Genomic DNA, 22,756 nt, shown 5'->3' on the forward strand with positions numbered 1-22,756 from the left:
CTTCGAGGCAACATCCATCGCCCGAAACCCTTGTAGTAGGTTTCCATGAGCAATGTAAACATGAATCCTGTTCTTCAATGAATAGGGAATCCAATAAAGTTGATAGCATAGCAAAGAAGATCTTTTCATGTTCAAATTGGGCATGGATACAGTTTCTCACACACACACACACACACTTTGACACAGGTGTTAGGCTTTCTAAATGTTCTACACAATGCCTTCACTTGAGTAAATGATAGGATCTGTAAAGTACTTTTTACAATTTGGCCTGCACACTTTGTATTCTCCAGTATTGGCTCTTTCGTAGATTCACATGCTTAAATTATTCCCAGTCGTTGGAGTGGGTGTCCTTCATATGTAGGAGAGTGGGGTCTGCAATCCCATGGTCACCCCAGATTTTTGCTTTTTGCTTCACTGGTTTAAGACTTTCCCTGGCTGTGGGCCTGCTAATCAGACCCACAGCCTCGCTGTTCTCTCTCTAAATTGACAACCATGTACTTTAGGTGCATTTACCAATTGGTACTGGGCCACCTTATCAGTCCCTGTACAGTGTACCTTGGGTATCCAGGGCATAGGTGTACCCAGGGCCTACCAGGGGCTGCAGCATGTATTATGCCACCCCTGGCTGGCCACCCAAATCTGACACAACTGGCTGCACGACAGCTGGGGCAAGGTGGTGTAATCACCCTTTGCTGTAGATATAGTATTCCTATATCTAACCCTAAAATGGACACATATATTCCTATCAGTCACTCCTATGGAAGGCCTTATCAATCCTGAAGGCAGAGTGCTTGGAATTATGTGAGATGGTGCTCTGGCATGAGCTGAGCCCGTCTGCAGCTTGCGGAACCAAGTCCTTTAGCTGTTTCCATGGTAACGCTATACCATATACTCTTAAGTGCATTATAATCCTCGCGGTTAAATTCTAACTCTGGTATAACATTATCAAAACATGTCGAGTAAGGTGTCATACGGATTGGAATATTACCCCCTCGCCAATTCTGGCGACGGGGATAGCATTCCACCCTTCTAGAGAAACTCGACATGTATGTAACTGTGAACCCTGGTTAAAGTTAACTCGAGCCTTGGCATCACAAAATGGATGCTGCCACCACAGACACAAGTCTGACCTCCTGCTGCTGGGAGTCCTTCCAGCGAGGGAGGCCTGGACAAAGGGTTTCCTGCCTTGGGAGGTGCTAGCACCATCCCAGACAGGATTTTGTGTATTGAGGTAGGGAGGGCTGAAAGGAATGAGACATGCCTGGGGCACACAAGGTGCCCTGTGCATACACCGGTTCAAACCAGTTGCTGGGGCATCCCTGCTCCAGCTCTGGCGCGAAACCGGACAAAGGATAGGGGGTGTAGCCACCCCCCTTCCTGGTCCCACCCTGGGGAGGGACCTAGTCAGTAGTGCAGCCCCCTTTAGGAGAATAAAGGTAGGAGCTGGTCCCATTCCAAATTAGATTATCCTGAACAATTCTACAAGAAGAAACTCTGGAATTCGACGTTCTGCTCCACAGAAGACTGAATAATCTCCCTTGTGGACAAGGAGTGTCCACCCTGCAACTGCAGGCACCATCAAGCGTCCAGCGGCTTCCCTTTGTCGTCTTCCCTCGAGGATCCAGACTTCAGAGCCCGACGAGACCCGGATTCCCATACCTCTCTGACCTCAACTCACATCTGCAGCAAAGCTGAGACCCGTGGGTGCGACGAGACACGTGGGACCGGCCATCTTGAAAGAACCTGCACTTCGCTTCCAGCACGACTCCCGAGGTAAACTCTACCAAGTGCTTTGGGGATTGAGAAGCCCCAGCCCTGAGCAGCCCCTGCACCGAAGATCAGCCCTCCAGCTTCCACGAGATCTGCGTGGGGCCCTTCTGCTTGTTTGCTGCTCAACGCGTTGTCTGGTCACTTGCCGGCTGGCTAGTGGCCTCCTAGACGACGAACCTTTGAATCTTCACTGCTAGTCTGGTTGCTCCAGACTGGCCCTTGCTCCCTTCCAAAAGAGGGGCACCCCGGACTCTCCTAGTCCGCACCAGACGTCTTTTCCACTCACCGCGTGGGTTGCCTTTGCCAAGGCCTGTTGACTCCAATCCCGGATCCGACACCACCGACAGCGAGAGCCTGTGTGGGACAGCTCGTGCCTCCATCCTGGTCGTCGAAGACACCTCCTGGTCCACGTGGCTGCAGAGTCAAGCGTCCACTCTTCACCTGATCGTGACGACGACATCTGGTTCCTTCCTGGTTCCACTCCAGTCACTGGCTAGTGACTGTGAACACTGTCCCCTCTGCTTTCAGGTCCTCTTCTTCATCGATCCACCCTTGGATCGCACCGGACATCTTCCTCCTGGTCGCTTCCAGCATCTTTTCCTCCAGGCTCCATAGACTTCAACGCGAGAACCCGACACACTTTGACACCTATGCACCCGCAGCCCGTGGGTGAGGTAACAAGAGCATTTCGGTGCTTGTGAGAAGTTGGCCTGATGTGCAGTGTTCACTATTCTAGTGATCACTATATATCAGTCCAAACAACCCTTATTGATGATTGGTTGTAAGTCAACCTTATAGACCAGCTATCCTAGTAGCATGGATACGAGCAGTCTAAGGCTAAGACTCTAGAGGGCGTGTTAAGCCAGCTGTTTTACCATCACATTACCCCTTGAACACCCAGTGAAAGGACACCACACAAGTGTTATGAAAATAAACAGTGTATTTATTAGAATCACAACAACCCTGTACTCTTTATGAGGACAGGGTGCTAAGCACACAACAAAACTCTTACGAAAATACTTAAGTTAGCACAGTATACACAAATGCCCGAGGGGCACGAAAAACCATATACTTTAAAAGTGGAATGCGAAATTACTAGCAGGTAAGTACAGTACTAATAGGCTTTGGAATCGCTAGGACTTGACTATAGAATCGTTAGATTACTTCTAGGAGGCCTAGGGGACTCGGGTGCAGAGTGTGCACTCTCACGCGGGATGCGGGACAAAGTCTATGGAAGCTAGTAAAGTTAAAGTTAGTGTTCACGGGCGAACCCGACCTGGTAGGAAGAAAACGACAGTGGATCCTGACCCTAGGATAGTGAGGCTATGCTGGGACACCGAAGTGCCGAAGTTACCTAGCCCAGGGGCTGCAGCTGCATAGGCCTGAAAAGACGTCGGGAATCTCGTTGCCGGACCAGGAGCCTGGAAGAAGGAAGTTGCTGGCAGGCGACCAGTGAAGGAAAGTTCGATGGATCCAAGCCTGGATCACGGAAGAAGGAAACCTGAAAGCAGAGGGGACCAAGTTCTTGAATCACTAGCCAGTGATTAAGTGGGCACCAGGATGGCACCGGGCGAAGTCACCGCAGTCAGGTGAGTGAGCGCTGCTGGGCTCTGCAGTCTCTCGGACCAGGAGGCGTTGTCTGCGACCAGGATGGAGGTGCGAGCTGTCCCATGAAGGTTCTTGCTGTCGACGTCGCTGGACCCAGGATTGGGCAACAAGTCTTGGCAAATGCAAGGCCCACGCGGTGGACCTAAAATGGCGTCTTAGTTGGACCAGGAGGGTCCAGGGTACTTCTCCGATGGAGGGAAGCAAGGGCCAGTCTGGAGCAACCAGACTAGCAGCAGTGATGTCGTCGGGCGTCGTTCAGAAGGCCACAAGCCAGCGGGCTAGTAGCCAAACAACGCGGTGAGCAGCAAAAAGCAGAAGGGCCCCACGCAGATCGTGGAGATGCTGGGAGGCTGCACTTCGGTGCTGGAGCTGCTCAGGGTCGGGGCTTCTCGGACCCCAAAGCACTCACCAGGAAATTACTCTGCGGGCTTGCTGTGCAGAAGTCGTGCAGTCTTGAAGATGGCCGGTCCCTCGAGGTCTCGTCACACCCACGAATCTCAGCGTGACTGATGATGTAGGTAGAGGTCAGAGGTGCCAGGGAAGCCGGTTCTCGTCGACCTGGGCAGTCTTGATCCGGAGGAGAGACTTGCAGCAGACCGCAGTGTTCTTAAGATGGTGCCTGCGGATGCAGGGTGACTACTCCTTAGTCACAAGGGAGAAATCTTAGGAAGAAGTCTTGAGTTCCTTTCGTGGAAAGTAGTTTCAGGATTCAAAGATGATCTGATTTGGAAGGGGGCCAGTTCCTACCTTTATCCTGTAAAAAGGGGCTGGCACGCGACTAAGTCCTGCCCTAGGGGTGGGACTAGGAGGGGGGTGGTTACACCCACTTCCTTGGCGGGCTTTTCCCCAGCACAGGGTCTGGAGTGACCCTGGAACTGGTTCCAGCCAGCCTATGCACAGTGAGCACCGGGGTGCCACGTGCAGTCACCTTCCTCTAAAGCCCTGCCTACCTACAATACACAAAACCCTGTCTGGGACGGTGCTGGCACCGCCCCTGGCAGGAAACCCTTTGTCCTTATCTCCTGCTCTGGGAGGACTCCCAGCAGCAGGAGGGCAGACTTGTGTCTCGGTGGCAGCATCCATTTTGTGGAGCTGAGGCTCTGTTTGACTTTAACCGGGGTTAGGGGTTACATACATGTCGTGTCCCTCTAGAAGGGTGGAATGCTAACCCCGTCGCCAGAATTGGCGAGGGGTTAGTATTCCAATTCGTATGACACCTTACTCGACATGTTTTGATAAAGCGATACCAGAGTTGGCATATAACCGCGAGGATTATAATGCACTTAAGAGTATATGGTATGCGATATCATGGAAACGGCTAAGGGATGGATCCCGAAAGCCGCAGACAGGCTCAGCTCATGCCAGAGCACCATCTCACATGATTCCAAGCACTCTGCCTTCAGGATTGTTAAGGCCTGCCATAGGAGTGACTGATAGGAGATCTGTGTGTCCATTTTAGGGTTAGATATAGGTATACTATATCTAAAGCAAAGGGTGAGTACACCACTTTGCCCCAGCTGTCGTGCAGCCAGTTGTGTCAGTTTAGTTAGTCAGCCCAGGGGTGGCATAATACATGCTTCAGCCCCTGGGAAACTTCTGGGTACACCTCAGCCCTGGGTACAGGGACTTGGAGAGGGCCCAGTGCCAATTCAGTACCTGAGTACAATTTGGATAGAGAGAACAGCTAGGCTGTGGGTCTGATTAGCAGGCCCACAGCCAGGGAAAGTCGTAAACCAGTGCAGCAAAAAGCAAAAATCTGGGTGATCATAGGATTGCAGACCCTACTCTCCTACAGTGCTCAAGGGTAGTTTAACTGTCCTAGTGTCCAGTTCCACAGTCGTTTTAGTCCTAACTAGTCAGGATTGTCCGTACTCACCTTTTACTTGAACTGTACTGTCCATAGACGTTGTTACGCATCTCACGTGTGAGTTCTCACTCTGCACACACGTCTCGTGGGCCTCCTATTACTTACCTGAAGTTAGTGTAGCGTGGTCCCATCGATCCTACAGCCTCTGGACAGCTCCATTCTTTTTATCGATTCTCACATTCCACTTACTTAGTATATGGTTTGTCGTGCCCCTAGGGCACCATTGTAATTTTGTGCAACTTGTAGTATTTTTCGTAAGAGATTGTCATGTGCTTAGCCCTCTGACCTCATAAAGAGTTCAGAGGTGTTATTAATAAATATACTGTTTATTTTCATAACAACCTGTGTGGTGTCCTTTCATCTGGTATTCAAGGGGTTATATTGTGGTAAAACAGCTGGCTTCACATGCCAAAAGAGTTTAGCCTAAGACTGCTTTGTCCATGCTACCTCTAGGATAGCTGGTCTATAAGGTTGACTTACAACCAATCACCATAAGGGGTGTTTGGACTGATACAAGGTGATCACTAGAACTAGTGAACATCATGTTCGAGGCATGTGGGCTGCTAAATTCATATCTTAGCATTAGATCGCCGCCTAGTGTTGGGCTCGGATGATTGCACATTGTTGTCCTGGAAGAGTCTTCGAAGTATCCTGAGATAGGTGGCTCCTCCCCTGGACTACAGTGCGCATGGGCATCGGCTCCATCCCCAGATTGTTTTTTTCCGCCATTGGGTTCGGATGTGGTCTCGACGTCTTACTGTCGGAACCAAGTAAAACTAACTTTTAGCGGCCAAAAGGCCTCGATTTTCTTGCGTCGGTATTGTCTGCGCACGGTCTCGAGTCTTCCGTCTCTTGGAGCCGGAATAAGCGGAGTTTTCTTCGCTCTCGGAACTTTGAGGCCTTCTCATCGCGACACGACTGCAAGCCTTTTCGGACATGGAGCGGAGCCCGTTTAAGTACTGCCCGCTCTGTGGGTCCAAGTACCCACACATCGATCTACACCCCGTGTGTAACAAATGCCTTTCGCCTGACCACGACGACGGAAAGTGCAAGGCCTGTGCACAGTTCCGATCGAAAAAGACTCTCAAGCTTCGGCGCGCGGTGCGCATGGAAGCTAAACAAGCGGCACCGGATCCGGAGAACATCTTCGGCGACCAAGACGAAGAGGACCAGGGTCATCATCTCCAAATCTCCCCACCCGGGACGGAGGTCGAGGCGGATCCGGGAGACGACGACGGAGTCGCGGGTCCAGGCCTTGAATACGTCGACGAGGTAGGAGACGACGATGAGATTTATGGGGCCGCGGCGGATAGCTCGGCGGACGAGCTCTGCCCCGAAGGTTACGAGGATACCGACCGGGACACGGGATCGCCTGTCGGCCTTACCCAAGACCCGTTGCCGCAAGCCACAGCCCCGCCTTCGGGCCCGGCCACGGACTTACTTGCTGGGCAGACTGTTTTGAAACCGAAACCGAAACCATCGGGATCGACAACACCTAAAATGGCCGACCCGAAATCGAAACTGAAAGTTAAGGACTCGAGTGTCCCTAAGATGGCTGCCGTGCCGGTGAAACCGACGGCGCCTGCTACCCCATCGACTCCGTCGACCTCCGGTCCGCAGAAGTCGAGGAAGTCCGTCGATTCCGATGCTGCGAAATCGAAACCGACGCCAGAGGAGGGGTCCTCCAAGAAAGATGGTCGGCACGGGACAGCGGCTCCGACGCCGTCAAAACCCGCCAAAGTCGGCTCCAAGGAGGCTACGCAGGCACACGGAAAGAAGTCTGTGCCCCGAACGCAGGAATCGGAGGCGGTACAGACGGGATCCGCGCCCAAGACGCACAAGGCCCACAAGGACGTCGGATCCGAGGGGAAAATCAGACCATCCTCGTCGGCGCCGACACAAACTGTGAGTGTGCCGTCCCCCATTGCCGACTCACTGAAGAGGATCAGGGAAAAGGCCTTTGCCCCGTCGGCTCCGATACCATCAACGCAGCCGCGAAAAGACACTCCAGAGAAGCCGTCTGGGAAACTTCTCTTTATTTTGCCGCCGAAGGAGGCGCCCAAGGCATTTTCAACCAAATCGGCACCGAAACAGGCGGTTTCTTCACCGACTGGCCCACTTCCACGTCAGGTGCTCGAATCCGAGGACGATTCGGCGCATTTCATCGACGCTGACACAGGCAAACTGACCCTCTATAAGAGGAAAATAACTTCGGAGCCAGTGGACCCCTATGTCATTCCACTAAAGAAGAAAAGGGTGCCCCTTGACGCCTCAGGCCTCACGGAACCAATCCAGCCTCCTCCGAGACGGAGCCCTACTCCCTCCCCAGACCACTCTGAGGGTGAGGGGTATGATGAGGACGACCAGTACAATTTCCCAATCAATGAACCTGATGTGCAACCGGATTCATTTGATGACACTGGTGACCAGAACACCCAAGGTGCGGGGCAGGACCCGCAGCCTTTTAATGCACGGGCATCCCCGACTGAGGATTCAGCAGGTTTTCATGCCCTACTCGAAAGGGCGGCGGCCAATCACGATGTGGACATGCATGCCGACCCTGTGGAGGAAGACTTCCTTTTCGACACTTTTTCGGTCTCTGAAAGGACAGTAAAGACACTGCCTATGCTTAAAGGAGTCCTCAAGCATGCTGGGGACATATTTAAGGAGCCTACGAGAGCGAGAGTGGTCAACCCTCGCATTGAAAAAAAGTACAGACCTGCACCTGCGGACCCCGCATACATTCGGGGACAATTGCCATTGGACTCTCTTGTGGTCGCCAATGCCAGGAAACGTGCCAACTCCCAGACTACGGGTGAAGCTCCTCCCCCGGATAAGGAATCCAAAGTGCTAGAGGCAGGGGGCAAAAGAGTAGCTGCACAGGCATCAAACTTCTGGCGCATTGCCAATACACAGGCGCTCTTGGCGCGTTATGATAGGGCGCACTATGACACCCTAGAACAGATCGTACAACACCTGCCTCCACAGTTCCAAGAGGGCACAAAAATGCTTATCGAGGAAGGGAAGCTAATCTCAAACGCAGCCATCAAGTGTGCACTTGATGCTGCGGACACAGCTGCTAGGGCTATCAACACTAGCGTTATGCTGAGACGACAAGCGTGGCTCCGCATCTCAGGGTTTAAACCGGATATTCAGACGACAATTCTTAATCAGCCAGTCAATCCTGATAGTCTGTTTGGTCCGGATGTTGACACCACCCTAGAGAAAATAAAGAAAGACACAGACACTGCTAAGTCTATGGGGGCCCTACAGTCACAGCAGTTTCGTGGCGGCAATTTTCGTCGCTCAGGTGCACGTGGAGTCACCAGAGGACAATTGGGTCAACAATCCCAGTTCACAAAAGGTGGGACACAATCCTCGTTCACTAAACAGAACAAGGGAGGTTACAGGAATAACAGCAACAGAGGTCGCGGCAGAGGAAACAACAGCTCCCGCACCTCTACTCCCAACAAACAGTGACTCTCTGTCACTGCCCCCCGACCACCTAACACCTGTCGGGGGGAGACTGCAGCGGTTCCTGCCCGTCTGGAGAAACATCACCACAGACAGGTGGGTGCGACAACTAATCCAGTATGGTTATTGCCTAGAGTTAAAGTCCACTCCACCCAACATCCCGCCAAGGCAACGGCCTATGTCCGCAGAGCACTTGCTCTTATTGCAGCAGGAGGTAGTGGTGATGCTGCAAAAGGGAGCAATCGAGCTCGTGCCGGTGGGGGAGGAAGGCACAGGGGTATATTCCCTGTACTTCCTTATTCCAAAGAAGGACGGTTCTCTCAGGCCCATTCTCGATCTACGTCCCCTCAACCTGTACATACTATCGGAACATTTCCACATGCTTACACTGCAACAGATTCTTCCCTTGCTAAACCAAGGAGACTTCTTAGCAACCTTAGACCTCAAGGATGCTTATTTCCACATTCCACTACACCCGTCACACAGGAAATACCTCAGGTTCACTATTCAAGGCAGGCACTACCAGTTCAAAGTCCTACCCTTCGGAGTCACAACAGCCCCGAGGGTGTTCACAAAGTGTCTGGCGACAGTAGCGGCGCACCTCAGGAGGCAGAACATCCATGTCTACCCCTACCTAGACGACTGGCTCGTGCAAGCCAAGTCAGAGCACCAGTGCGCCGCAGACATGTCGACTACAATTCACCTTCTTCACGATCTGGGTTTCTCCCTGAACTACCCAAAATCGCATCTTCAGCCGGCGCATGTCCGGCAGTTTCTAGGCGCGACGATCAATACCCTGACGGCCATGGCTCAGCCAAACCAGGTCAGGATAGACAGCATGCAGGCTCTGATCCAAAAGTTCAGGCCGCAACACTCGCTTCCAGCGAGAGTGTTCATGCAGTTGATAGGCATGATGGCCTCCTGCATCTTCATAGTCCCTCACGCACGGCTACACATGCGCCCGCTCCAGGAGTGCTTAGCGAATCAGTGGACACAGGCTCAAGGGCAATTGACAGACCTAGTGTTGGTTACCAGTCGGGCATACGACTCTCTGCATTGGTGGACTCCACACAACCTTTGCAAGGGCCGACTGTTCCAAGAGCCTGTGCCGCAGATTATCCTGACAACGGACGCGTCTCTCCAGGGTTGGGGAGCTCATGTGCTCACTTACACAGTGCAGGGACTATGGACGACGCAGCAACAAAAGATGCACATCAACTATCTGGAACTGATGGCAATCTTCATGGCGCTCAAGTCCTTCATTGTACATCTGTGCAACAAAGTCGTGCTAGTCCGGACGGACAACATGACCGCGATGTACTACATTCAAAAGCAGGGAGGCACCCACTCGCCACAGCTGTCTCATCTGGCTCAGAGCATGTGGAAGTGGGCCATTCAGAGGAACATTTTCCTCATGGCAGAACACCTCCCAGGAAAGGACAATCAGATGGCGGATCTGCTCAGCAGATACAGCCATCAAATGCACGAGTGGGAGATACACCCGTCTGTTCTCCACCCGTACTTCCAGCAGTGGGGTCATCCGGAGATAGACCTGTTTGCCACAGCAGAGAACGCAAAATGCCAACTCTTTGCCGCCAGGTTCCCTCACCCACTGTCGCAGGGGAATGCGATATGGATGAACTGGTCAGGCAAATTTGCGTACGCTTTTCCGCCAGCCCCTCTAATACCGCTGGTCGCAAGAAAGCTAAGGCAGCACGAGATGACTCTCATCCTGGTTGCTCCAACGTGGGCGCGCCAAGCTTGGTACACCACGTTCCTCGAACTCTCAGTGGTGCCGCATCAAAGGCTGCGCCTCACGCCCAGTCTTTTGACGCAGAACCATGGAGACATTCAGCATCCAGATCCACAACAGCTCAAACTGGCGATCTGGCTCCTGAAGTCCTAGAGTTTGGATACCTTAACCTACCTCCGGAGTGCATGCACATCATCAAGGAGGCGAGGAAACCAACTACTAGAGCATGCTATGCTGCAAAGTGGAAGCGTTTTGTCATTTACTGTACGGCCAATGACATCGACCCGCTAGATGCATCTATCCCCAACATCATCTGCTATCTGTTGCATCTTTACAAGTGCAATCTAGCGTACACTTCCATTCGGATACATCTATCCGCCATAGCGGCTTATCTCCAGAACAGGCAGCACCTCTCTGTCTTCAGGGTGCCTGCCATTAAAGCCTTCCTTGAAGGTCTGAAACGAGTCATTCCCCCAAGGACACCGCCAGCTCCGGTGTGGAACCTCAATGTCGTTCTCACCAGACTGATGGGACCGCCATTTGAGCCCCTGCACTCGTGTGAACTCCAGTTCCTTACGTGGAAAGTAGCTTTCCTTGTGGCTATTACGTCTCTGAGGCGTGTCAGTGAGCTGCAGGCGCTCACAATCCAAGAGCCATTCATTCAAATCCATTCAAATAGGGTAGTGCTACGCACTAACCCCAAATTCCTTCCGAAGGTGGTGTCACAGTTTCATCTAAACCAAACTATTGACTTACCAGCATTCTTTCAAAACCCGCAAACGGTGGCGGAAAGAATGCTCCATACCTTAGATGTACGGAGGGCGTTGATGTACTACATAGACAGGACACAACCCTTTAGAAAGACAAAACAACTCTTTGTTGCCTTCGCACCCCAACACAAAGGCAACCCAATTTCCAAAGCAGGGATAGCCAGGTGGATTGTTAAGTGCATCCAGATATGTTATCAAAAAGCCAAGCGCACTTTAACAATACCCCCCAGAGCGCACTCCACACGCAAACTGGGGGCATCCATGGCTTTCCTAGGTAACATTCCTTTAGAGGATATTTGCAGAGCAGCCACGTGGGTCACACCACATACCTTCACAAAACACTACTGTGTTGATGTGCATTCCAAGCAGCAAGCAGCTGTAGGACAGGCTGTTCTCAAGACACTTTTTCAGGTTTCTGCAGCTGGCACGGGCAACCGCCGCTGATGGAGGGACTGCTATGTATTCTATGCTAAGATATGAATTTAGCAGCCCACATGCCTCGAACTGAATATGCTACTTACCAGTATGCATCTGTTCTTGGCATGTAGGGCTGCTAACATTCATATCGCCCGCCCTCCTCCCCGGTGCCTGTCGCAGCTGCAGATATACTATTGTATTTATTCATTAGCATGGACATCTTTTACACTTTTCACTCCATCTTCTGCCACAATGGCGAAAAACAATCTGGGGATGGAGCCGATGCCCATGCGCACTGTAGTCCAGGGGAGGAGCCACCTATCTCAGGATACTTCGAAGACTCTTCCAGGACAACAATGTGCAATCATCCGAGCCCAACACTAGGCGGCGATCTAATGCTAAGATATGAATGTTAGCAGCCCTACATGCCAAGAACAGATGCATACTGGTAAGTAGCATATTCAATATCAGGCCAACTTCTCACATTAGAAGCAATTCCTCTGGTTGTTTTTTTCTCAACCTACTTCAACACCTGGTGTTGATGGAACAGTGCCCCTTTGTTAGATTTTGACAGGTTTCAAACCTTGTGGGTCTTGTAGCCGACATATGTCGGTAACGGACCTGCATACAATTTGTATGTGGTGCTTAGGTGAGCACCACTATGCCAAGGATTTGCAGTTCCTGCCTGTGAGAAAGTGCCATCTTTCTTGCATTGATATGCCCCCACTTTTTGCTGAATTGCTGATGTGCTTTGACTGAGTGTGCCCTGGTATCCTGCCAACCAGGGGCCCAGGGCCTGTGTTCCTTCCCTAAAACTGTGTTGAAACTAAAACCCATTTGGCATCTCTGTCCACCTGTTAGTCCCTAGTAAATGGTAACCTAGGTACCTAGGGCATGGTGACCAGAGAAGACACCTAAGAGCTGCAGCACTTATTGTGCCACCCTTTGGGGCCCTGAACCCTGAAACCCACACACTGCCTTTGCAGGCTGAGTGCCTAAGTACAGAACTAAACAAAGACTCGACATGACACATCGCTGTGTGCCATGCCCTTTAACCCCACTGCCCTGGCATACTTCAGTCACCCCTCTAGCTGGGTGCCCTATGCCAGAGACGAGGGCCCAGGTGCATGAGCCCTGTGCCCCTACAGTACCCAGGGCCATTCCTGGGCACTAAGTGGAGTGATGCCATTTAAGAGTATTTGGTGCTGGGAGGTTGTCATTACGAACTCCACAGCACCATAATGGCCGCACGGAAGACTGAGAAGTTTGGTATCAAACTTCTTAGCACATTAAACCAGCACTGATGCCAGTGTGGAATTTAATGTCAAATGCACCAGAGGGCATCTTAGAGATGCCCCCTAAAACCAAACCTACAATCCAGGTCTGGTCTGAGAGGCTGCCACACAGCAGACATGTTGCTGGACCCCTGGGTGGAGAGCCCCCCGCTCTACTGGGCCGGCAACAAGGCACTTCCTGGGCGAGGTGCTAGGTCTCCTCCCCCAGGATGGGCAGGGGGAAGCTTCAAAGGCCTGCCGCCGTTGTGTGCTATATATATATATATATTTTTTTTTTTACAGGGGTATGTACAACAATTAGGTTCTTATGTGCAGGACACCGGGGATTTTCTGTTGAAAATCAAGGATGTTTAATGGGTTACAGGTGATTGGCTTCTGGCTTTGGATGTATCATCCCTTTATACGAGCATTTCGCATGATGGTATCAAAGCGGTTGAGCACTATTTGTCCAGAAAGGGCTCTGATTTTCATGATCACAATGTAATGCTTCTGGACATGTTGAGATTTTGCCTTGTCAATAATGTATTTCTCTTTAATCAACAATTGTACCGCCAGTTACAGGGCGTGGCAATGGGGGCCAGCTTCTCCCCGAGCTTCGCATGTTTGCACATGGGAGCTTGGGAGGAGCTGGTCCTGGGACACGAATAAGGGTACCATTCACTAGGGGCTGGTAGGTGGCCAGAGATGCCAATTGGGTTTTTGTTTCAACACAATTTTAGGGAAGGAACACAGGCCCTGGGTACCTGGTTGGCAGGATCCCAGGGCACACTCAGTCAAAGCACATCAGCAGTTCAGCAAAAAGTGGGGGCATACCAATGCAAGAAAGATGGCACTTTCTCACAGAAGTGACCATACAAAACGAGGCACTTCTTAGTCTCAAACAAAGTGTTACCGAAAGGAAGTAACTTGTTAGTTATACCACATGCTATCTTACTGTTACGTGAACTTATTACAGAGAACGGCACCTGCCTTTTGGGTGTTAGTTTCATCCGATTGCCTCAAAGGCACATTATGGAAACTGGTGTGCTTTGTGGCTCCTGTGAAGTCATGAGGCGTCGCATGAGGTGCTAATGTTGAGCCATTGTCCCTTACCGGTGTGGGAGAGCTATCAAAGCGTTTCTGTATCTAGACAATCTATTGGGATATTCAAAAGGTGAGTAGTCTGTAGGTATATGTACCGTCAATCAGGAAAAGCATTACCAAAGGTAAGTAACATTTTCATATGCCTTCCTAGTTTTGTTAGTTTTACACTCCTTACTTTCCTCCACTCCCACTTTTGCTTTTATTTTACCTTCTGTATGACACAATGCCCTATCTATGCCCCTCATGGTGCCTTTTTCTCATTGTAGGTTGCTGGCTCCAAAGCAAATAACTCCTTGGAACTAAAGCCATCGGGTAAGGACACAACTCTTCTTCCTTGAGGTTGTGGGAGGGAGATGTTTGTAATTGACTCCATTGCTGCCCAGTGGATGATCAAGGTAAGAAACCAGTGCCCTTTGGGATGAGGTAGTAGATTGTATAGTTTTAGGGTCATACCCGATCTCGGAGATAACTATACAGTCTACTGTCTTTCTCACGGTGTCACCATCTGCAGCAAAGGAGCTAAAGGATAGGCCGAATGGCAATCGCTGCTTATTTTGGAAACGTGATTATCCTGATGCATGTGAAATGTGTGCTTCGGTTTACAAATGTGTAATTTCAGTGGCAGGCCCTCAATTGTATAATAGAGAGGGGAGGGGTTGGCCTAACGGCTAAGGCGCTCGACCTCGGACCTGGGGAACTGGGTTCGAGTCTCGGTAACGACGCCAAAAAAAACCTCCTGTGATTCTGGGCAAATCACTTAATCTCCCCGTGCCTAAAATGAAAGTGTGTCCTCATGTAACGTAACTGGTGCTATGTAAAGCGCTCTGATACCTGATTCGGTTCGGGTCTAGTTTGCGCTATATAAAACATCTTAGCAGAGAGAAAAATTATCCAGAGCAAGTGTCCAGTATACAATGTCCATGAATATGCTGTTGTAGATATATCTGTCTCTTTATGTTCAATCTTGCAATATATTCAAGGTGATCTTATTCTCAATCTCGGAATATATCCAAAGAGTTGTTACTGTAGCCAACATGTGTTTTGTCTGTGATGTACAACTCTGACTTCGTCAGGGATGCAAGAGATCAGAGCTGCCGACTTCGGAGCTGGGGAAGCAGGTTTGAGTCTTGGCGTCCGCTCATCATCCTGTGATTCTGGGCAAAGGACAATCTCCCAGTGCCTACCAAAAAATGAATGTGTCGTTGTGTAACGTAACTGGTGCCATGTAAAGCGTTGCAATACTTTCGGGTTGAGTTCACACTATATAAAATATGCAAACATCTGAGTTATTTCTATAAATTAATTTAGTATTGTGAAATCAACATTAGGTCCTGAAAAATGATACTGTAAAAAGTTTTATGTGGGAACCAAGACAAGATTGAAAGTGATGATTATATTTCCCATTGAGAGGTAATGGACACCATGCGCTAAGCCGAAGCTTGTATGCCAAACCGTGCCAGTTCACACACGTTATCGCTAAAGACCATGTAGCCACCTCACCATAGCAAACATCCTACTCAATAAATCCAGTATCTTTCTAAACATTGCCTTGGCCATATTAATGGGACTAATGTTTACTAAACGAGAAATTCAATCGTTGCAATGTACACTGGTATTCCTGCATCATATTTAGATTCAAATAAGTTATTTATGACGTACAATGCCTATTGTTTGTGGTCACAATGAATATCAGCCCAATACTCCAGTGACCTGTACAGTATCTGTAATATAGTAGTTCCATGACTATCTCAAGTCCCATGCCAACATATACATGTTTGCAGGCATCATCAGTATTTAAACGCCTCGTAACACATCACCGCATATCCCGCTTAAATGACTGCCAATCCCCCGCTTGAGGCATCAGCCTTGTATACAGTTTGGTTCCAAACATCCCAACTATTCTAATCATATCCACGATACTGACCCTGATTATTTTTTTCATTTTTAAGCTTGACTCACCCGTATTTCCACAAGATTCCAAGCAGAGTGCTCATGTGTCACTGCGTCCCACAGCTGTGCCATCTTGGAATATCTATTTATACAAAATGGTCACATGACCTCGTACCGGGAATAAGCACAGCTGTCTAAAAACCCTACTAGCTCAGCGCAATCTTGGTCTAATACTGTATCATAATAAACATAGTATTTAATCTGTAGGAAATCTCTTAAAAGGAATCTATAGATATGAAAGACAAATAGTTATAGATTCGTTACCTGTAGAATGAGCCCCAGGCGTCCCACTGGATACGGAGAATTTTTTCGGCAGCAGTACACCTGCGTGTCGAATGGTTGCGTTGGTCAGCTCTGCGTTCATCGTTGTCGCCAGGATGATGTCGCGGTAGCTATTTAGACCCAACCCTCGCGTGCTGACGTCACTTATTTCGTTTTCCACGCCAGCCAGCGCAGAGCTGGAGAGAGCGGTACCTCCTTTCACTTTTTTGCGACTTTTGTCGGCACAGTCATTTAAGTTTTTGACTCCTGGTGCACACAGGGATGTTGAGTCATCCTCTGCCCGGCTTCAAGGCTTGCGACACCTGTCACAAGCTGATGTCGGTTACAGTGTCTGGAGCGCGTCCATGATCCCAAGGCGTGCTCTGACTACCGGACCATAAATCCGAAGTCTTTGCGGGAGCGGCCCCGAAAGCTTCTCGAGGCCCGGCACTTCGTGGTCCCGGTCGCTTGGGAGGTCGATCATCTAAGCCTTCGCACTCCTGAGATAAGTCGAAGCAGAAGTCAAAGAAGCATAGTCGCTCTTCGACTTCGCCCCATCTGTCGCGACGAGAAATTCAGATGGTGACCCTCCCGCTGCTCCCCATGCAGAGCCTGAAGGGTCGACTCCGCATGCAGAGCTTGAAGAGTCTCACGCCTTTTCCGGGAGCCGGAGCGACTCCTGCCCAGCTGTAGCGTTTCTACGAAGCGATGCATGCCATCTTTGGTCAGACCGACTCTGGCGGTGCGCCTTTGGGCCCCGCACACTCAGCTGGGGGCCCTAGGCCTTTGACACCAGCTTCCCCGGCACCACAGGATCCCCTTGGATCCAGGCCTGGATCCGGATCAGTGCCAGTCGACCTTGTAATACCACCCCCGGTTGCACCACGTCCGCTTCCAACATCAGTGTGGACCCCAGCCGGCGTCTACCACCGCCTCCACCCTGACTTGGACACGGAACTGGACCGGCGTCGACCAACGCCAGATCCGACACCGAGCAGGACTTTTGTACCTCTGTTTGACCCTGGTGTTTCCTACAGGCCAGATTAACAACCAGAGGACGGTGAGGACTGGGAGGGGTCTGTCTGGCCAGTTAAATGAACCGGACTGGAGAGAGGAGTTTGGGTTGCTAGTGGTCTGGATACCTCCCCAGACCTTAGCATGCTGTCTCCTCCTATCGTGGTACAAAAGGGGGTGGTGATGGACGGAGCATCTGAACCAATCAAACACTCACACCCAGTCAACAACTATCGTGGCTACGGAGGAGGGTGCTTCAGACGCAGTTTTGTGGCGTAGGGCGGCGGAGGCCATCAACCTCGAGCCTTGGCCCCGACAGCCTTGAGGGAGAAGCGCCGGAAGTTGCTTGAGGTTCGGCACTCGTCCCAGTGCCGTTCCCGGTCCAGGGGCCGTTCTAGAGAGCGCTCAAGGGGCCTCCATCATCGCTCCTTGGGCTCCAAGGCCTCACCCTCTGATTCTTGTAAGAGACGACTCAAAAAGAAGTTGAAGAAGCATTGTCGCTCCGACGTCCCCCCGTCTGTCCCCGGATGCAGACGAGGGGGACAGGGGTTCTGCTCTTGAGGCTCCTTCGGAGCCTGAGAGTCCCGCGGCCTACCCGCCTTACTTACCTACCTTCGGTAACGATATATCTGTAAGAAACAGTAGGTTCGAGGCATATGGGCTGCAGATGGTACATTTATGAATAGATCGCCATCTGGTGTTGGGCTCGGATGATTGCACTTTGTTTTTCTTCTGGAGAAGTCTTTGTCGTCATAGGTGACTCCTCCTCTCGGTGTTAGTGCGCATGGGCATCGGCTCCATCCTTAGATTGTTTTTTTCCGCCATCGGGTTCGGATGAGGATCGAAGCGCTCCGGACCGACTTCAACAAAGAAGGTTATAACCGGCGCGTATTCCTTTCCAAATCGACGGTATCGTTATCGAACGCGACTTCACTCCATACCGACGCGATTCGAAGGACGACGACTACGAGAAACTCGACGTAGTCCAGCCCGGGGTCCATGGAAAGGACTCCATTCAAAAAATGTCCAATGTGTGGTGCTAAGTTCCCACACAAGGACCTACACGAAGTGTGCAACCTCTGCTTGTCCCCTGAACACGAATCCAGGGACTGTGAGGCCTGTGCAGCGTTCTCGTCAAAGTCGACGATTAGAAACCGTCGAGCCCGAAGACACGAGGTATCGAGAATGCAGTCACAAGCAATCCCGGAGCTGTTCGAGGACCAGCAACCAGAAGAGGAGGAAGAAGAGGCCGACGAGGCGGGGTCAGAAGCGGACGAGTCCGACGTCGAGGAGATCGACGTCCAACAAACCGTGAGTGACGACGTCCCTTTACCGAAAAACAGACCCCGCACGGTGTCGACCCCGCCCTCGAGCCCGGTCAGACAACCGAAAAAAGTTTCCAACGCCCCGCCTTCGAGCCCGGCAACGAAACAGAAACCGAAACACTCGGTCCCCCATCATAGTGGTTCCGGTTCCGATAAACCAACCACATCGACACCGAAGCACCAGGTCAAGGAAAGCTCGAAGTCGAAGCAGTCCATGTCGACACCGAAGCACGCTTCGGCGCCGAAAACACCCTCGACACCGGGGACATCTTCGATACCGAAGATATCGGATCCGAACAAAACTTCGGCACCGAAAACACAAATGGACATTTCAAAGAAAAGACACCTTTCGGAACCGAAAACTGCGGTACCGACACAGGAACACGGAACGGATCCTAAACAAAAGACTTTGTTTATTGACCCAAAGACTGGCAAGGTAGTCACAGAGCTACCTAAAAAGAGGAAACATGAACATTTGGACGACAAGGCTCATCCAAAGAAGAGAACAATGGGGACGAATACAACTCCTCCCCCTTCTCCCAAACCTCACACACCATCTTCGCCTATTCCTCACAATAGGCCAGATATTCCTCCCACACGTCCATCTACACCTACAACAGATGAAGAAAGTGACACAGGGGAGGGGGGACACCCTGGGGATGATGAGGACACAATCCCAGAGGAGGCAGACCCATGGGAGGAGTATAATGTGGGATCAGGTAATGATACCGACCTTGAGTCATATCCCTCAAAACCTTCACCTCCTGATGACAATACTGGGTTTGCACAACTCATTACTAGAGCAGCAACATTTCATAAGGTAGACCTACATACAGAACCTCTAGTACAGGACTTCTTATTAGAGACACTACCTACTGCACAAAGAACATCAGGAACACTACCAATGCTAAAAGGCCTTCTCAGTCATACATCAGAGATATTCAAAGACCCAGTGAGGGCTAGGGTATTGAACCCAAGAATTGATAAAAAATATAGGGCAGCTCCAAAAGACCCAATATACATTAAGGGACAAATTCCTCTAGACTCACTAGTGGTCACAAACGCTCGCAAGAGAGCAAACTCTTTATCTACGGGAGAAGCGCCACCTCCTGACAAAGAGTCTAAACTAATAGATGCCTCTGGCAAGAGAGTAGCATCTCAAGCGGCAAACAGTTGGCGCATAGCTAATACGCAAGCACTACTTGCAAGGTATGACAGAGCGCATTATGATGAATTAGAAACACTCATCAAACATCTCCCTAAAGAACATCAAAAGAGAGCTGATCAACTTATACAAGAAGGGAAGTTAATTACTAACACTTCAATAAAGTGCGCCCTAGACGCGGCAGAAACTGCGGCAAGGTCGACAAATACAAGCATCATGCTAAGGAGACATGCATGGCTCAGAGTGTCAGGATTCAAACAAGAGGTACAAACCTCGTTACTTAATCAACCTTTTGATGGGAAAACACTTTTTGGCACAGGGACAGATGAGGCCCTAGAAAAAATGAAAAAGGATACAGAAACGGCTAAATCAATGGGAGCATTGCAGCAGCCGACACAAAGAGGTTCCTTTCGTAGATCCACCTATAGAGGAGGATCCAAAAGTACAGGTACAAACCAACAGCAAACCTCTTTTACACCTACATCACCCAGAGGTAATTCTAGAGGTGGATACAGGGGTAACAACAACAAGGGTAGAGGTCGCGGAAACAACAACAACCGCAACTCTCCAACCCCAAAACAGTGACTTCATAGAGCTTCCCCCAGACCATATAACACCGGTAGGGGGACGCCTATCACAGTTCCTACCTGTCTGGGAAAACATCACATCAGACAAGTGGGTAAGACAAATTATCCAACATGGTTATTGCCTAGAACTCACAGCTACCCCACCAAACATCCCCCCCAAACAGCGTCCAATGAAACAAGATCACCTGACACTGTTAAAACAGGAAGTAATATCACTGCTAGAAAAGCATGCCATAGAGAAGGTTCCACAGCACCAACAGGGAACAGGAGTATACTCCCTATACTTCCTAATCCCCAAAAAGGACGGGTCTCTAAGGCCAATACTGGACCTAAGACCTCTCAACGCATACATAAATTCGGAACATTTCCACATGGTCACGCTCCAACAAGTACTTCCTTTACTGAAGAAAGGGGACTTTCTTTCTACACTGGATCTAAAAGACGCTTACTTTCATATCCCTATTCACAAAGCCCACAGGAAATACCTCAGGTTTGTGGTAGAAGGACAACATTATCAGTTCAAAGTCCTCCCATTTGGTGTCACGACGGCACCAAGGGTGTTCACAAAATGCCTGGCAGTGGTAGCAGCTCACCTAAGAAGACAACAAATTCATGTCTTCCCATACTTGGACGACTGGCTAATAAAAGCCAGGTCGCAAGAGGAGTGTCTGCAACACACACAAAAGACAATTCAGCTACTACACCAGCTAGGGTTCACGGTGAACTACACAAAGTCACACCTACAACCAAACAAAGTTCAACAATATCTGGGGGCTACCATAGACACAGAAAAAGCCAAAGTGTACCCCAACCCAATAAGAGTCCAAGCAATGCTTACAATCATTCAGAGATTTCAGCCACAACACTCACTAACAGCAAGAGTGTTCATGCAGCTACTAGGTATGATGTCATCCTGCATACTGCTAATACCATATGCAAAACTACAAATGCGTCCGCTACAAGAATGCTTAGCGACACAGTGGAATCAGGCTCAAGGACAGATTACGGATCTGGTGTTGGTAGACGACCGCACACACCGCTCTCTGAAGTGGTGGAACAGAACAAACATTACCAAGGGGCGGTCGTTCCTAGAGCCAATTCCACAGGTGACAATAACAGCAGACGCATCGCTCACCGGATGGGGAGCACATATGGACAAATACACAGTACAAGGAAGGTGGAGTGTGCAGGAAAAAACACTGCACATCAACTATCTAGAACTACTGGCAGTGTTTCTAGCATTGAAAGCCTTTCAGATACATGTTATCCACAAAGCAGTCCTGATCAGAACAGACAACATGACAGCAATGTATTATATTCAAAAACAGGGGGGGACGCACTCTCTCCAATTATCCAGACTAGCACAGGAGATTTGGAGATGGGCCATTCCTCAAAACATCTATCTGTTAGCCGAACACCTACCAGGAGTTCAAAACCAGATAGCAGACATCTTAAGCAGACAGTCGGAACAAATACACGAATGGGAACTGCACCAACAAATACTGCAGCCATTCTTCCAAAGATGGGGACAACCAGAGATAGACCTATTTGCCACTCATCAGAACGTAAAATGCCAAAGCTTCGCGTCCAGGTACCCACACCACCTGTCGCAGGGTAATGCGTTATGGATAAATTGGTCCAACAAATTTGCATACGCTTTTCCCCCTCTCCCACTAATCCCATTAGTGGTCAGGAAACTGCAACAACATTCAATGACCATGATACTAGTAGCACCCACGTGGGCAAGACAGCCGTGGTTCACCACGCTCCTGCAACTCTCACAAGTGCCACATCAAAAGCTAAGAATTCTACCCATGCACCTTACACAGAACCATGGAGAGATAATGCACCCAGATCCAACTCAATTGAACTTAACGATCTGGCTCCTGAAATCCTAGAATTTGGGTACTTAGATCTCCCCCCAAATTGCATGGAAATAATCAAACAAGCGAGACGTCCAACCACCAGAGCATGCTATGCAGCTAAGTGGAAGAGGTTTGCTATACACTGCACTAATAACAATATCAACCCTCTGGACGTATCAACAAGGGAGATTATTTGCTACTTGTTACACTTACAGCAATGTAATCTAGCGTACACATCTATCAGAGTACATCTAGCAGCTATAGCAGCATACCTACAAAATAGGCAGCGCATATCACTGTTCAGAGTACCAGCGATAAAAGCATTCATGGAAGGGCTTAAAAGAGTCATTCCACCAAGATTACCACCTTCCCCAGTCTGGAACCTCAACGTAGTACTCACCAGACTAATGGGGCCACCCTTCGAACCTATGCATAGGTGCGAAATACAATTCCTTACATGGAAGGTGGCATTCCTTATAGCCATTACCTCACTCAGAAGAGTAAGCGAGTTACAGGCATTAACAATACAAGAACCATTCCTACAGATACACC

The 22,756-nt window shown here is 50.0% G+C and overlaps 1 protein-coding gene across 2 annotated transcripts in view; it reads left to right on the top strand.

Moving 5' to 3' along the window:
- HUWE1 (HECT, UBA and WWE domain containing E3 ubiquitin protein ligase 1) overlaps window positions 1–22,756 on the top strand; it is a 1,655,742-nt gene that overhangs the window by 1,200,264 nt on the left and 432,722 nt on the right. For both annotated transcript variants that reach the window (XM_078664564.1, XM_078664565.1), the window contains one exon: window positions 14,304–14,349. In XM_078664564.1, coding sequence (XP_078520690.1) covers window positions 14,304–14,349 — 46 coding nt within the window. The remainder of the gene's footprint in view (window positions 1–14,303; window positions 14,350–22,756) is intronic.

This window comes from Lissotriton helveticus, chromosome 10 (assembly GCF_964261635.1).
Source record: "Lissotriton helveticus chromosome 10, aLisHel1.1, whole genome shotgun sequence".
NCBI classification, from domain to species: domain Eukaryota; kingdom Metazoa; phylum Chordata; class Amphibia; order Caudata; family Salamandridae; genus Lissotriton; species Lissotriton helveticus.